Here is a 16563-nt window from a genome sequence, read left to right as displayed (position 1 = left end):
AACATTTTTTTAGGTCTCAGAACAAAGCTGTTACTGTACTTTGTTTTATCTCTGGAGATGTTTAACTAAACTGTTTACTCTCTATTGAAGTGTGAAGCAATAAAGTAGATTACAAGCAATAGGTGGTGAGTAGAAGAAGAATGATTATGGAGGGGAGTGTAACTTAGGATGGTGGTTTAGGAAGGTAAGATAATGAAATTTGATTTATTTTCTCCTTGGTTTCCAGTCTGGATCACTTATTCTTGTGCTTCGTACATCAGCAGGACTGCTCACGGGCTGAGGGGCTTTTCTGGTTTAAAAATCTGGCTTGGGAATTAGTGCTGATGGGCTTGTCTCACTCCAGGATTGTCTTTTTATTTCGAGGCAGAATTTCAAAGCTGGTCAATACAAGCAGATGTTGTATGATACGAGATCAGTTATGTTGACCGATTTCTGTCTTTAAAAGAGAACTGGTGAAAACCAGAAGTCCAACTTCCATGGTTTTGTAGTTATTATTCATGACAGTGTTTTCATCTTATTTTCAAGGCTCTAGAAGAACAAGAAATTTCATATGGCTTTCGGACTTGGCATCTCAGAATAACAATACTTTATAAAAAGACAATTTTGTTTCTTACACAAGTATGTTAAAACTGAAAGAATTGGTCTGTTTTGCTCTTTGACCTTTGTCTGAGGGGACTGACTTGGGATCCAGGTGTCAGGACAAGATGTGGGACCAGTCCCTCATCATTTGGACACGTCCACCTTGGAATTAGTTTTGCTACCTGATTCTCTCGCAAAGAGCAGGAAGGGCTTTTGCATTAGAAGATAGTACCAGGTTTATAAGGGGTATTTTAAGTTTATTTTTTTTAAAAAAACCCACCTTACCTCCTACTTTCTTTGGCATTAGAACTTCAGTATTGAGCTGGAGCCCGTGCAGGGGCTTTAAAGCTTGCTCCTTTAGAAAGAGGGTGGTTGTGATGAAGCTGGTTTTCCCCTCGGTCCTGGGGATGACATGGGGACAACTGTCATGCTGTAAGATCCTGGGTGAAGACAGAGGGCTTGGGTGCTGATCTGCAGGTAGATGCTGGGGGTGAGCGCTCTCACTTTTCCAGCAGTAAAATCAAAGTTTCGAGCTTTGCTCTGGTTTGACAGCAGAGTAGCTAATGGCTTAATTATCCTGTGGTAACACGCACCTTTTTATAGCAATGAAGACAAAGCCTCAACTTGCTTTAAACCGGTGTATTAATAGCAAATGCTTGAACAAGGTATGTTTTTAGTAGATACCTACGCAGCATAACCTATTCAGGATTTTTGCTTTACTGACTGTATTAGCCTGAAGAAAGGAAGGTGAAAACTTTTGTGTTCTGTGCTGAGTTAATCTTTGAAGGGAAAAAAAACCCTCCTGTGCTGTGGAAATCTGCCCAGCAGAATGCTTTCAGGTGGTTGCAATGTGACTTTTAGGAGGATGTCATCTCTCCAGTGCCCATGTTCAGGGCTGGTTGTGTAGTGATAGATGAGCCCGAAGGAAGTGATGAGCCCTTTATTTAAGGGGAGGGTCCTGATTGCCAAAAGAAGAGATTAATCTGCTCTCCTTTCAAGGGCACGGAGTCTTTCGCTGATGTTCTCCTGGAGTGTGTTGGGTGCCGCAGCTCATCTGCAGAGCTTCTGGGAGCCTGGAGCCTCAGCAATGCTGGATTTGGGAGAGGCAGAAGTTATCTCCAGTCCTTTTACAGAGCCTGTTTCCAGGCTGAACTGTGGAAGGGTTTGGGAAGCTGTGAAATTTGGGGTGTGTTGGCATTTGAGATTTTCTTTTGCTGTGTTTTGGATCTTTTCTCCTTCATGGGGTTTTATGCATAAAGATGTGTGTTATTGAATATGGTGAATAGATACTTGGCTGCAGGGCTTTTCTTTTGATCGCATCCCTGTGACAAGTAATTTCCAAGTGTGAAAATTGCTTTGATATCTTTATTCAGGACTTGCTCGCTTAGTAAGACATTGCATAACCTGAAAAAGGGAAGCGAATCAAGCCTTTGGAGAGGACGGCTTCTCGCTTCGCAGCAGCTCTTTCTCGGCAAGGGCGAGAGCAAGGAGCCTGCCAAGAGCACCAGTGCTGCGGGATTGCACACGCGTTTCAGTTTTTAAGCTGTTTTGTGTCATGATCAGAGCGGGTCCTTGCCAGCTGGGAAGCTCTGAAAACGTGTCTTGAAGTCAGTTTGCAAGTTGAGCCTTTCATTGAGGGGAATAAGAAATACTAATGAAACTAAGAAGCTGGCTTTTGAAGTGGTTTCCTGTTCTTCTAATACCTGCAAATGATCTGTGAAGCTGTGTGAAAGAGCAATTTCTGTTTAGAGTCTGCGCCATAATTTCTTCTCCCCTGAGGGCTTTTTCCATTTAAGCAAAGCAGTGTTTCTATTGACAATATTGGTTTTGTCACTTGAGTTTCATTAGCTGCAAAATATGGATTAATGTTGAGTCATCTGTGCATGAATTGTCATTTTCTAGCAATAAAATTATTTTATCTATATCTAAGGAAGGTACATGAGTGTTCAGAATGTCTGGCTTTAAGCTAAAATTTGTTGTGTTTATTTCCACACAGTAGGACTCTGTTATTCTGCTTTATCAAAAGAGCAAGTTCAAGTGACACGATCTGAGGTAAGGTCTTGTAGGACCTCAATGCATGGTTTGGAGGAGGAGGTTTGTCTACTCTCTTCCCTTTCTCCCAGCCTTCTGCAGTCCCATGAGGTTCAGTCCTGCTCCTGATGCCTCCCTGCCCTGGCTGGAGAAGGGAGATGCTCCCCTGCCCCAGATGAACTCCTATCAATCCAGCAAACTGCTCTTCACAGCACAGTTGACATGTTCACCCCTTCCTCTTCCTCCTGAGATTAGACTTGGGATGTTTTGTGAAGAATAATTATATTTGATCTACAAAAAGATGAATGTTGAGGAGGAGGGAATTAAAAAGAAGTGATAAAAAAAAAAAGGCAGCCCAAATCTCTCTTGGGTATTGAAGCAAGAAGGGAGCACTTTGTCAAACTGACATGGAAATCCTTTATTTTAACATTTTCTGGGCCAGTGGATGCCAGGAGAGCAGTGTCACCCCGTGGGCTTGGGTTCGGTCTGAGGTGCGTTCGGTGGTTTGACTTTGAGCAGAATATGCGCATGCAGAAAATGCTCATTTGCAAATGTTAGAGGACTAGGAAAATTTTAGGATGGTTTCAAAGGAAAATGTAACCACCTTGGAAAGGGGCAGAAGTGTCAGTGCTGCTGAGTGCTGCTCCAAGGGCTGGGCATCACTCTGGGCTCGGGGTGGCCAGGGGTTGCCCCGCTGCTCTCCGAGCTGGGCTGCGGAGCTGCCACAGCACCCGGTGTTGTACCTCAGCGTGAGCTGCTGGAGGGCTCTAAGCGTGGAGCAGCCTGGAGACTCATCCGTGGGTTCACCCGAGTCTTGGCCACCCTGCGGAGGACGGAGGGAAGGAGCCGCATCCCTGTCTGCTGGCCCCGGTCGTGACTTTGAGCTCTGGCCATGGGCCACTGCTGTGGCTGCTCTCCTTTTGCCCAGGCTGGATAAGCACACTTGGTGCTCAGAGCAGAGGATTGCGTTGGAGCAAGGATGCATCCTGCTTTCCATGCAGGCATCGTGCCATATAACCACTCCGATGAACTCCATGTTTTTCACAGCATTACTTTAAAAGTTATTCTGACTTGCCCAGCCTTGAGTAGATTTGCCTCAGCATACTCAACTGTTCTTCTCTCTGTGCTCCCAGGTCTTCCCGAAGGACTGAATTGCTGGTTATTTAATCTGCCTTGATTAGAACCTGATGGGTGGTAGGGCTCCTGCTCCAGCTGTCATTAGGCTGCTTGGCTGCGGTGTTCGTTGCCTGTTGCCCTCCTGAATTGTTGTTCTGTGCTGATGCTTACCTGATCTAAGGGAACCTTCTCTAAAACCTGCTGCTTGTAATCCTGCCTGGTGGAGATGGTCTGTGTGCAGCCCTTGGCTCTCATCCTGAAAGGCACTTGAGAAAAACGTGCAACTCCTAGATGGGCAGGGTGGGAGCTGTCGCGGTGGGAAGGCACCTCTGGAGATTGTCTAGTTCAACCCTCCTGCTCAAAGCAGGATAAGCTTTGGTGGGTCGAGTATGAGTATCTCCAAGCATGGAGACTCCTCAGCTTCTCCGGGCAACCCCTTCTGGTGTTCAATCACTCTCCTTGTAGAAATTTCACTTAAAAATGCGATTTTCTGTGCTTCAGCTTGTGCCCATTTCCTCTTGTCCTTTCCCTGGGTGCTGCTGGGAAGAATCTGGCTCCATCTGCTTTATTCCCCCCACCAGGTATTGATTTACAAGGGTCTATTCTCTTGTTTCCTTTCCCATCTCTTATTTTCCTTTGCCATCCGATGGGCACGTGCAGTCCTGCCGGGCCCCGGAGGTGCCTGTTCCTGGGAGGCTGATCGTCTGCCTAAAGACCTTTTTGGCATAAAATAGATGCGGTTTCATGCCCTCAACTTTCACCCACTCGAAAGGCTCGTTATCTTATGAACTTTTTCTTCTCCACTAATGTTATTCTGATGGCTGTCTGAAGTGAAATAACGGCCGCTTTTCCTGGAAACGCGGGGCGTAAAGCATTGCAGGCTGGTTTTACGTACTGATGGTTTAGATCGTTAAACTCTCAGGGCTTAAGTTCTTTATTTCTTGTTTTTCAGCGCTTATAAGAGGATCTCCTGGGGCCCTATTGCACAATCCAAATACAAATAATACATTAACAAAACAGGATTGTGCGTTTGCACTGCCGGCAGTCTGTAAGGATTACTGGTATATAACATTTTGTGGTGTTAGGCCATTTTATCTGTCCCTTCTACCACTTTTTTAAAGTGGCTTTTTTCTCTCCTCAGACAACACTTGAGAGATGTTGTCCTCTGGAAAGAGGTTTCTTCAGTTGCAATATTAATTTCTGATTTTTCTACCTTTTTTTTCTGTATCCCTTTGGCAGTGTTTTACTTTCTTTCACCACCAGTGGTGATTAGTTATATAGTTTTTGTGATAGTTCAGTTATTGAAGTGATGGATAATACCCACAGACTGCAGTTATTACTTGTCAGTTAGTGCTGCCCTATGGGGGGAAAAGCCCTTTTAATGCACTTGTAGCAGTTTTAGTTTTATGAAGCACTTGAACTTTAAAGTTAGCCTTCTAAATGATCTAGGATGTATATTGGAGAGTATTAAAAATGAAATTTAAATGGGAGAAAAAAACCCCTTTTGCTGTAAGAAGAAACACTCGCTGTAGCATTGTGCGTAATGTACGTTGGAAAATGTTGTGATAAAAGTAAACTGATAACGTTTCATTCTCTCCACAAAATATTCTTGCAGTATTGCATTTACTGACAGGATTTTTCCTTTTAATAGACTAGACTTGTTTTTTTTTAAATACATTGCACTATTTTGGGAAGAAACCTGAGCTGCAGGCAGTCCCCTCCAGTGTGGTCTCCTGTGGGGTGTGGGTGTATTTGGCACATTCATCTGCCAGCAGAGATGGAGGGGTGAACTGATGTGCCCCCCCCCAAAATCACAGCGTGGTCCTCTGAAATCACAGCGTGGCACTCCCAGAGTCACCTCCATCCAATCAGTTGACTTCAATTTTTGCTGCCAACAAAGATGCTACTGATTTTTTTATTGCTGAGAGTGGTCCTTTCAGCCTCTGGAAAATGCTTTCTATCCTTTTAGAGATCTCATAAAGGAATTGAACCTTGGGAGGACACTTGGTGGCATTTTCTAAGCTTGCTCCAAGCAATGTGGCAACACTGTAAGTGACACTTGTGACACGTGTCCTTCAGGGTAGCAAACACCCTCCTGAACTGCCAGCACTTCAGTTACCAGAAGGTCTTGCCCTCGCTGCTCATGCAAAGCTCTGGTTGATCCACTTCACGCTTGGGCTAGGCATAAATATTTTTCATTAGTCTGGAGGAGCTTCCCATACAGCTGTTGATATTATTCATTACCCTTAATTCCAGCACTTGAGACCAGTTTCTGCCTGCTCCAGTCTCCCATTATACGTATGTCATGTTCAGATTCCCCAAAGAGCAAGTATCTGCTGTCTGAAGATCAAGTGGACTTTCTAAGACTTGCATCCCACAAATGGATTTCCTGTGGTTTATTTCTGTGTTAAGGTTGAGATTTTTTCTTTTTTTTCCTTTTTCCTGCCCTCTGCTGCTGCAGCCTGTTCAGCCAGCAGTGGTGGTGCTGCTCGCGCTGGGTTTGACAGGACACGCTGTCCCCCTCGCCGTGTGCTCGATGCCAACCTGCGTTTTCTGTGCACGACAGAGATGTCCAGAAATTTGCTCTTAATTTTAGCACAAAACCATCCTGCCAAAAACAAAAGAAATGCCCCTAAAGGCTTCACTTCATGGTGGACTTCCTGCTCTGATGATTGCACTGGGGACCTGACCTCCCAGTCTGAGGACTGGAGCTGGGTCAGCAGCCTTTGGTAGGGGCTGGTATTAAAATATGAATTTTATTTACTGTTGCCTTGAAGCCGCCTGCATTTGTTTACCAGTGTGAGCTGACCTTTGGGGAGACATTTCTCAATTAATTGGGTATCTAATCACTTCAGACGATTGGCAGGCATGCATGTATTGGAGTTTTTCCTCTTGTTAAATATTTTCCCTCTGGTTTCTTCTTTCCCTGTTAGATGGCAAATGATGTGTTTATCTTTTGTATTAGTTGCCTCATTGTTTTTCTCTTTAGTAATTAACTGTTGATTTCATACTTGCCTGTTGTCTCTTGGCCTGAACCTTTCTTTTGCCAATCTATTCAAATCATAAGAGCCTCTTGTTCTTAAACACATGCTTATGGGCTACACGTAAAGTTTTTTTACTTCTTGTAATATTTGGCCTTCAATAATATTCTCTCAATAATTCTTTACAGTTACTCTCCATAGATTTTTTTTTTTTTTAAAAGAAGCTCTACCTTTAATCATTTTCTCCAGACACTGACTTCTTGTAGGTATCGAATCCTGGCTCGTGTTTATAGATTGCTCTATAAATAAATTCCAGACATAAGTGAAATAAAACATTAGTGGAAGATGAAGGGAAGGAAAAGATGGAAACAAGCAGATGTAAGCAGTGAGACTGGGTTTGTTCCATGGCCAAGTGCTTATATTGTCAGTAGAAGTCCTTTTGTCACCAGGAACTTCTTTGGTGAGCAGCCCTTCCAGGGAAAATCAGAATAACTCCAAGGAAAGAAGTTCTCAGAGTGCTGTCTGCTGCTGTGCACAGAAATAAGGAAGGTCTGGGCGCCTCGGAGAGGCAGTGGTGTGATGAGGAGCTGCGGCGCTCAGCAGTGGGATGGAGAGGACAGGTCCATGCAGGGATGGTGCCAGGCAGGAATCCAGCTGCAGAGGGTAACGAGGGGTGGATGCTGCTCTTGTAGTCGTTAGTGCTACAGCTCCTGTGTCTGTTCCTAATGGTTTGCACCGCACTTTTTATAAGGCTGGGTCATAAGGAGGGTATTTTCAGTGTTTCCCGGTTGTGATTTTAATCATCACTTTGTGCTTCCAATAAAACGTTCTGGGTAACTGATCGTAGGAGAGCCTTTTCTCTGCGATACTGCACCTAATGTGCTGGAAGAGTTTGCAGGCAGGGGCAGACAATGGTCTGTCTATTCTTGTTCATCCTGGCCAAAAGTCACCAGTGCCAAATGATCCAGCTGGAGGAAGTAAAAATATCTGTATAGCAACTAATGGTCAGATTTTATGCCTGGGGAAGCAAATCCAAGAGAGAGAAACTTCCTGGTCATTTTCCCATTAAGTTAAAGCTCCTGTAAAAACAAAGTGCCTGGGATATATAGAGGGAAGATTAGTCTTTGTATGGCAAAAGGTGGCTCAGCACACGGATGCTGTGGAGTAGCTTTCTTAAAGGAACAAGTGAGGTAACTCTTGTTTTGTGTCTGGTTTGTTTTAACCCCTGCGTTCTTGGAATAAATTAATGATTTTTTTTTTTCTTATTTAAGCTGTGTGGAAAGCTGGAACATCCTCCCTCACGTGTTGCTAATGTAATTTTTCCTTTATTTCAGCAACAACGCACTGTTTATAGGCTGACCCTGGTGAAAGCTTGGAATGTGGATGACCTCAAAGCCTATGCTGACCTGATATCCCTTGGCAAACCAGACTTCATTGAGGTCAAGGTGAGCTGCACGGAGCTATTTTGGTTTTTTCCATTAGTATTTTACTTTTTTCCTCCCCATTTTCCCACACACACGGTCTTAAACTTATACGAGTAAATTCAATTCTTACAAAGATTTCAGTGATGCATAAGGAACTTATCTCTTGCTTTTAAAGTTGGGCAGCCGGGTTTCTAATATCTTCTGTGTGCGTTTGGAGTAGACTTCAGTATTATGCAAGACAAGCTTTGTACCAGCCAGCATCAATTTCTGCTCAACAGAATCATAACCCTCTGGTCTTTTTTGTATTTCTCATGCAAGAAGAGACTGATGAATAGATGTTCCTTCTTTTATGTCAACCAGCATTTTAAACAATATGTTCTGAGAGGAGTGGGTAGTTTGTGGTGGTATTCTTCCCACCCTGGTCTCAAATTCTGCTAGGGGAAAAGGTGATAATGTCTGGCTTACCGATGTGGTATTTGTCAGGCTGTACAAAAGAGGGGGGAAATGTTACCCTCTGGGACTGGAAAAGCTACTAACAGGAACATGTGAGATAGAACAGGGCAGGAAGTGCTTTATCTTGGGATTAATCAATTTAGTACATAGAGAATGTAAAAAAGGCACATTTACAAGGTGTTCTGGGAGGAATCACTATCAGCATTTTCATCCAGCAACTCCCCTGCAGACCAGCACATTTACCTCAGGTCTGTATTTTTGCAGCTATGTTGCGTCTGGACTTTCTTTTCCCTTTCTCTTTTCTCTTTTCTTTCTTTCTTCCCTTTTTTTTTAATCTTTATTTATTGCTGCTTTGAAGGAAAAACCTGGAGTTTTCTGCAACTTCCTTTTGAAACAAAACCCAAAGGTTTTGGTATTATTGGTAGAGAGTGCTCTCTTTCTCTCCGAATGTGCTGCTGAAGTTGATAGCTTAATATAAAATAAGGTTTTGTGTATGGTTTGGGGAAAAAGCCTCAGTTTTACAGTGTGTATCAGACTCTTTCATATTCCTCAGGTAAAACCTAGCAGAAGGAGTGCTCCTATGGGACCCTTCCCACGTTACATCTCCTGACTCTCTTACTGCAGCGTGGTAGTACAAGATCGTTTCTTCCAGCGTGCGAGGAGGGCAGAGATGAGTGTGCACACCAGTGTGGAGTATGAGGCTGTCAGCGTATGTACTACTTAGACTACTGTCATGTGCAGTGACTTTAATTAGTAAAACAAATCGAGTGTAAGTTAATGTTTCTGAGCACAGATTCCCCTGAGCGCTCTCCAGGGCAAACATCTCTCTCCTCCAAGGCAGAGGGCTGCTCTTCCCTTTGCCTGTGGAAGGGTTCAGCCTTGCAGTCATGGTTTCCCAGCAGTGTTGGAGCTCAGCTCTCCCAGCAGCTCTTCCCTGGCAAAGTCATGCCTCGGACTGCCAGGGAAATAGGTGAGAAAAGAGGTGGTCATAGAGGTATTTGCAAGGTGGTCATAGATGTAGTCCTGGCACTCTTCCAGCTGGGACAGGCTGCTGCCCACACTGCTTCAATTGAAAATGTCATCTTTGCACTCCGAGTGCTTGAAAGTGCTCTTCAGAGCTCAACCAGCAAGGACTTTCTCTGGGGAAGGGATATATATTAAACACTTCACCCTGTTTGCAAAAGTGTGAAGTGAGGCAGAGAGGGGCTGCGTGACATTGCCCAAAACCACGCAGCATGGTAGTGTAGCTGGGGGTTCAGCCTCACTTGTGCCTGCCAATGCCAGCTACAAAGGGGGTTCAAAGGGGTTGCAGGACAAGGAAGGCAGAGGGGAGCACCTGGTATCTGATGGTCATGTGCTGTTGAGTGGATTTGGGTCTGTTCATGGACTGATAGGAGTGTAAGTTTGCAGGTTTTGGTTTTGTGTTTTTTTTTTTTTTAAAAAAAAAGTTTATGCAGTTTAATGTTCCTTAATTAGATTTGCAAGTGGGATGCTTTGATCTAAATGTCATTTTTTTCAGAAATATTCCAGCAGGTAAGTGAAGTTCTACAAGTGCTAGAGAACAGAAGTGTCTACCAGGGTGCTGATCCTTGTCAGATCATGGTGTCCTCAAGCTAAGGGACAGAACATCTCAAGCCTCGGTTTCTTCCATGAATGGTTTAGCACTGTGCCTATACTTTGGCCACAGAAGCAGTCTGTAGTTGGCATGTGGAAAGTCTCTTGTCTTTCCAATCCCAAGAGTAGCAGTCAGGGACGCGGGGAAACTTGGGTTTAAGCCTTTTCAAAGGATGCAGTGTCTCTCTCCCTTGTCTCCGTTAGTTGCTGTGCTTAGGCTGGGAGTGATGGGGAAATTCTTCCCTTCCCTGGTTACAGCTCTATTACAAACCACAGTACAGCGTTTCACAACTTCATTGCAATCTATATACTCCAAAAGTATCTGTAAGTCCAAAAAACCTCTTCTACAGTTTGCTCTTTATTTCCAGTCTAGGAACGGAGGACAATTCTCCAAAGCTCTCAAAACCATACAGCAAATCTGACAGCAGCTAAGCTTTGCAGGACAGGAGCGAGCAGCTGAGTATGAGAAAACACACTAATTCCTTTTCAGCTTCAGCAGCAGAAATGAATTGTCAGGGCACTGCTCCACCTCGTTCACCAGCAGGCTATGAAATAGTCTCCACTTTTTTCCATTTACTTGAGTTTTTAAATAGAGCTGTGCTGTCCCGTTATCTTAATTTTGAAGACAGGAAAGCAGGGTTCATATACTTGAAGAATGAAGCATGCCTTCACGAGCCGCATCGCTGGCAGCGCCTGTTTGCAGCGGGAGCTGAACTGATGTTATCACTGTCTGAAACAAACGGTGCAGCTCTGTGCTGGCACAACGTTTGGGGTCTACATGGCGTTTCCATCCTTCTAAAAAGTCACGAAATTTTGTGATGGCTTTCGTGGAGCGGTGGACTTGCTTGACACTAGGTTGTATTTAAATAGACCCTCAGTTGGGCGAAAGGTCTTGCTCACAGCTTTTCAAATGGGATGTTTTAATGTGAGAGCAAGGTTTGTTTTTTTTTTTTAACAAAGTTGCCTTTCTTCCTTGCCTCTTTGAAGCAAGTGTAATGTTCCAAAAAGTGGGCACTTGGCGCTCTGTAGCGAGGAAGTAACTCACACTAAATATAGTATTAGCCCAGTCAGTGGCCTTATTTGTTTCACAGTTTCATCTGCCAGTTCCTGCTGAACAGCAGCGTTTTTAAAGGGAGGAAGATTTGGCTCAGCAGGGAGGCGCGGTGGCTTTCTCCTCTTGCTGCACTGTCTCTGTGACTTTGAAGTGCGAAGGGGTTACACAGTTTCTCACCTCAAGCGTGGAACCAATTTTTGCCTCTTCTTGGCCAGAAGGAGTAAGCGGCGTGCTGTGGAGTGGCTGATGAACGACGAGTTGTGTTGCTGTGGGGTAGTGACAGAGTCGAGCCAGGTACCAACAGGAGAGGCTGACAGAGGGAATGTCATCTTAAGGACAGCTTCCTTCCTTGGCAGTCCTTCTCTGCAGTGCCGATTGATTGCTGGTGGGGTGCTGTGACCCCACGCTGCTGGAGACGTTCATGTTGCTGCTGTGCCTGCACTCAGACCCTTACCCCATGGTCTGACCTAACTAAATTAGTAGGTTCTCCTCCTCTGTGTTCAGCTGTGTGCTCTGCAGACAGCTTGTTATCATAGAATCATAGAATGGTTTGGGTTGGAAGGGACCTTAAAGACCATCTCGTTCCAACCCCCCTGCCATGGGCAGGGACACCTTCCACCAGACCAGGTTGCTCACAGCCCCATCCAACCTGGCCTTGAACACTGCCAGGGAGGGGGCAGCCACAGCTTCTCTGGGCAACCTGGGCCAGGGTCTCACCACCTTCAAGGTAAAGAATTTCTTCCTAATATCTCATCTCAATCTTCCCTTTCAGTTTAAAACTGTTCTCCCTCATCCTGTCACTCCATGTCCTTGTAAAAAGCCCCTCTCCAGCTTTCCTGTAGCCCCTTCAGGTACTGGAAGGTGCTAGAAGGTCTCCCCGGAGCCTTCTCTTCTCCAGCCTGAACAGCCCCAGCTCTCTCAGCCTGTCTCCATAGCAGAGGTGCTCCAGCCCTCTGAGCATCTTCGTGGCCTCCTCTGGACTCGCTCCAACAGCTCCATGTCCTTCTTCTGTTGGTGCCCCCAGAGCTGAATGCAGCACTGCAGGGGGGTCTATGGCAGGATCACTGGTGCAGGTGGCCGCTGCAGTGGTTTCAAAGGCATCTGAGCTGTGCTGTTGAGCAAACTGGGGTCAAGAATGCTTCAAGGTGCTTAGTTGCTTCTGCCTGCACACCTGTGGGGTGAAGCAAAGAGTTGGGGTCTCTATCCCTGCGATGTTTGACTGCTCTGGAATAAAAAGTGAGCAGATCTCCATCTCAGCAGAGGAGAACAGCAGAAGAGGGGCTGCATCATACCCCCCTCAAAGCCTGGGAGTTTGCAATTTTTGCAGGGACAGTGTATGTAAGCAGAGCGATCACGTAGATACACCATCACAGCAGTCAGAGTGATGCTTGATAGAATAGTACAAGAGTCAGGAATTAAGTTCTGACCCAAAGGAAGACAGGCAGGGTTGAGGTGTGTTCAAATCCAGCACTCATTATTGCTGCCAGTGTTCCCTTTCACACACTCAGTGTATTGATCTGCACTTGGACAAAAAATCCTGCCAGTGTGTAACTGGCCTCTAGTCCAGCCCCAGCAGCTGTGGTGTTCACACAGCATTGGTGACCTGGGAATTTTCCCCAAAAGTCTTGATATTTTTGATTAAAAGTAATTTCTTGTGTTCCTTTTGAGAATGAAGCATATTGACAGAATCTATTTGGCATGTGAATAGGGCTTAGCATTTTTTTTTTTCCCCAAGCCCCAGTGTGATGGGTTAGAAAGGCAAAGACCAGGTCCTGCTCAAAGCAAATAAACAAAAAAAAATTACAAGGTACTGCAAAGCATCTGCCAGAAAATGCAACTCATCTCAGCGGGATTTCCTGGTTAAATACTTGAGATAAATGACGTTCATTTAAAATGAATGTAGCTAATCCCCTCTTGCTCCGGAGAGGCTCACAGGGTGGAGTGGATAGAGATTTAGATTCTTGCAGGGCTTAATACTTGTTCTCATTTACATGAGTATCTTACAGCGGTGTAACTCTGTAGGACCCTATTCTCTTATTTAAGCCAATAGAAATTAGCCGTGATCACCCTTATGTAAAACCCCAGTAAGGGGAGGATCAGTCATGTGGTTGTTAAATATGCATAAATTTTATTTATTGCCTTAGTCTGTTTTAATGCCATAATGTCACTGTCGTAGCTGTACAAAGTTGATTGTTATATTTAAGATCTAGAATGTGCAATGTTACCCTCTTTCTGTTTTAAAAGCCAGAGGCGTGTGTTGACATGCAGTATTTTGCCATTTATATTCTTTCTTACACCAAAGGGGCAAAAGAATTCTGATATGAAATTCTCAGTGGGTCCTAAGGAACTCATTCGGATGCGTGAGCGGAGCGTGCTGCAGGGTCACAGAATCAATCAGGTTGGAAGAGCCCTCTGGGATCATCAAGTCCAACCATTGCCCTGACACCACCAAGTGCCATGTCCAGTCTTGTCTTAAACCCCTCCAGAGATGGTGACTCCACCACCTCCCTGGGCAGCCCCTTCCAATGTCTAATGACCCTTTCTGAAAAGAAATTCTTCCTAATGTCCAACCTGAACCTTCCCTGGCGAAGCTTGAGGCTGTGTCCTCTTGTCCTATCGGTAGTTGCCCGGGAGAAGAGGCCGACTCCCACTGCGCTACAACCTCCCTTCAGGTAGTTGTAGACTGCAATAAGGTCACCTCTGAGCCTCCTCTTCTCCAGGCTAAACACCCCCAGCTCCCTCAGCCGTTCCTCCTGGACATGGCACTTAGTGCCATGGTCTAGTTGACATGGTGGTGTCAGGGCAATGGTTGGACTCGATGATCCCAGAGGGCTCTTCCAACCTGATTGATTCTGTGTGATTCATCTTGCAGCTTTAGCTTCCTGCCTGAGCAGAGCCTTACTGCTTCTCTCCATCCGTTTTGATTTAAGGAAGAAAAAAAAACCAACCCTGCTTGGCTTGTGCTTTGTTTGAGGGCTGTTCATACCCTGGTGCTGTCTGAGGGCAGGACTTTGACAGAGCAGAGATGAGGGTCATGGCACTGCACAAAATTCCCTCAAGCCTTCGTGAAATCAGTTTTTTCAGCCGCTTGAAAGCACTTGTCCCTCATGATTTTACTTCAGCTCCAGCACAGGACCCTTGTGCCAAGCTTGTGTTGGTGGATGGGCTCAGTGTCCGGTGGAGCTAAGGGCGATGTTTTGGGACTGCAGCTCCTACTCTTGTCATCTGAGGCTTTGCCACAGAGTTAAAATAACCAAGTAAATGTCTGGAAGGAAGGACCAGAGGGAAGTATCTGTCCCAGTCTGCTCAGTCTTGTCATATTAAACAGTAAAGATTATTTAAGTGCTTAAATAATGGGGGGAAAATGAGCTCTGCTTTAATGAGTTTTTAATTGCATGCAGCCAGAGGCGATTGCCCCACCTGTCAGAAAGCTATTCAGAGTCTTGCTGCCATTCCAGTCTGCGTTTAGATGAAGAGAAGGTGAAGTTAAAAAAAAAAAAAAAATTGCTTTTCCTGGTGCCTGCTATAAAATAAACCCAAACAAAGTATAATTTCCTGTAAAAAAAAAAAAAAAAAAAAAAAAAAAAGACCACTTAATGTCCTCTAAACTGCGAGCCATGGGTCCAAGGAGAGGACACGAGGCAGGGGTGGTCCAAGGTGGCCAGGTAGGCAGTGGCAGGGCTGCCCAGGGCTGCACCACCTCCCCATGGTGCTGGAGAGCTGCAGGGCAGTTGGGCACCCGAGGGCTCTGGGATCCCAGTCGCCCTGGTCTGCCGTGGAAATCTGCCTTCAGGTGGGTCCTGAGCAGCTGCTCCTTTCCTTATTAGCGTCTGTGGGTGACAGAGGCAGGGACCCAGTTGCTATTTCTGTTGATCCAGCTAAAGGTTACAAGTTACTAATAGATGTGTCTGAGGAGCTGGGCCTGACATCAGTGGGTTTTTTCATGCCATGAGTAAGGCTGGATAACAAGTTTCATTGCAAACGTAGGTGGGTGATTAAATTTTGAGTTTTCAAGTGACCCTGCAACACAGTTTCATTGAAAAGTCAGTCTTTAGTCCAAGCCTGTGCTTTGATACCAATACAGTTCTGAAATTGAGGAGGAATTTTTGCAGCCCAGCACAGCTTTCCATTCCTGCTTTTCAGATTTAACTGACACAAATAAACTGATGTCCTTTGTTAAATCAACTCGAAAGCGATTATTAAAAACAATCAAAGAGCCCGAATCCCCTCCAGTGAGGAGCAGACGTGCATGAGAGCTTGTGTATGTAATTTGGACAATGCTGATGCTTGGATCATAAACATTTTTATTGCAGAGTGCAATCTATCAACATGTCATTGGAGGCTTTTTATGTTTGTCTTGGGTCAGGGCTGCCCTAGTTTTTAAACAGTGACTCTGTCACTCAGCACCTTGGCTGACACTTTGTTCTTCTGTTAATTCTCATGAGCCTCAATTAAAAAAAAATTATAATTTATGGGCTAGTAGTTAAGAAAATTCTCGTGTTGAGTAATTAAGTTGGGAAGCTTGGAGTTCCAGAGTTGAGAAACAAAGCGCTGTGATATTTAGTTCCCAGTAATCTTCCCTTCATAACCCTGTGTATTAAAATGATTGCTGGCTGTCGAGATCTCCAGCAAGGAGCCAGATTGCAGTAGAAGAAATGTGCTTCTCGTGCTTCTCGATGCAGTGATAATCACCTTGGCACAAGGCGTTGCTTAAATACAGTTGTGCACGCTTGGCTCCGTTACCGCAGCACGGAAACCCGGAGCACACCCAGCGCGGTCGCTCTGGATTCACACCAGTATAACCAAGAGTAGCTGAGTTGCTTTTCAAAAGGCTTCTGCGTTTCGAGGTGTTTGGCCAAAGCTGTGTGGCATGATGAGAACGCTAAAAGCACCCTTATTAAAGGCTAATTAAGAGGCAGCATCGTTGATGCTGCTGCTGCAGGGAAGTTGGTGTAAGAGCGTAGGGTGTACAATAGAATGGTTTCAAATTTTTAATACTTGATGTCTTAATAACTGTCGTGGTGTATTACTGGAAAATACAACATGACTGCCCTAATCAACTGTTCACATTTTTCAAGTGATATCAGCACTGTTAATTAACTCAAGTTATAAGAAGTTGGGGCAGTTGAAAGCCGATGTGCCTTCATTCGGTGTGCTGCTAAGCTGATTTTCATTGATTTGTGCTTGTGAATTAATCAGCCGTCCCAGCACTTAGTTATTCCATTTGCCTCTGCGCTTTCTTTGCTTGTAAATGATACCTTTTGAAGTTTATTAAAAGAATGAGTCATGTTGTAGCTTCCTAAGGGTTTTT

General features: G+C 44.9%; 1 protein-coding gene across 1 annotated transcript in view; it reads left to right on the top strand.

Annotated features, from left to right (window-relative positions):
- The window catches only part of LOC137671831 (S-adenosyl-L-methionine-dependent tRNA 4-demethylwyosine synthase TYW1-like), an 87146-nt gene that overhangs the window by 56191 nt on the left and 14392 nt on the right, over positions 1 to 16563 (top strand). Inside the window, exon 14 of the mRNA XM_068415621.1 lies at positions 8042 to 8152. Within this exon, the coding sequence (XP_068271722.1) occupies positions 8042 to 8152 (111 nt within the window). The remainder of the gene's footprint in view (positions 1 to 8041; positions 8153 to 16563) is intronic.

This window comes from Nyctibius grandis, chromosome 18, assembly GCF_013368605.1.
Source record: "Nyctibius grandis isolate bNycGra1 chromosome 18, bNycGra1.pri, whole genome shotgun sequence".
Taxonomy (NCBI): Eukaryota; Metazoa; Chordata; class Aves; order Nyctibiiformes; family Nyctibiidae; genus Nyctibius; species Nyctibius grandis.
Note: the sequence above shows the minus strand (reverse complement) of the source record. Positions and strands in the feature narration are given on the sequence as shown.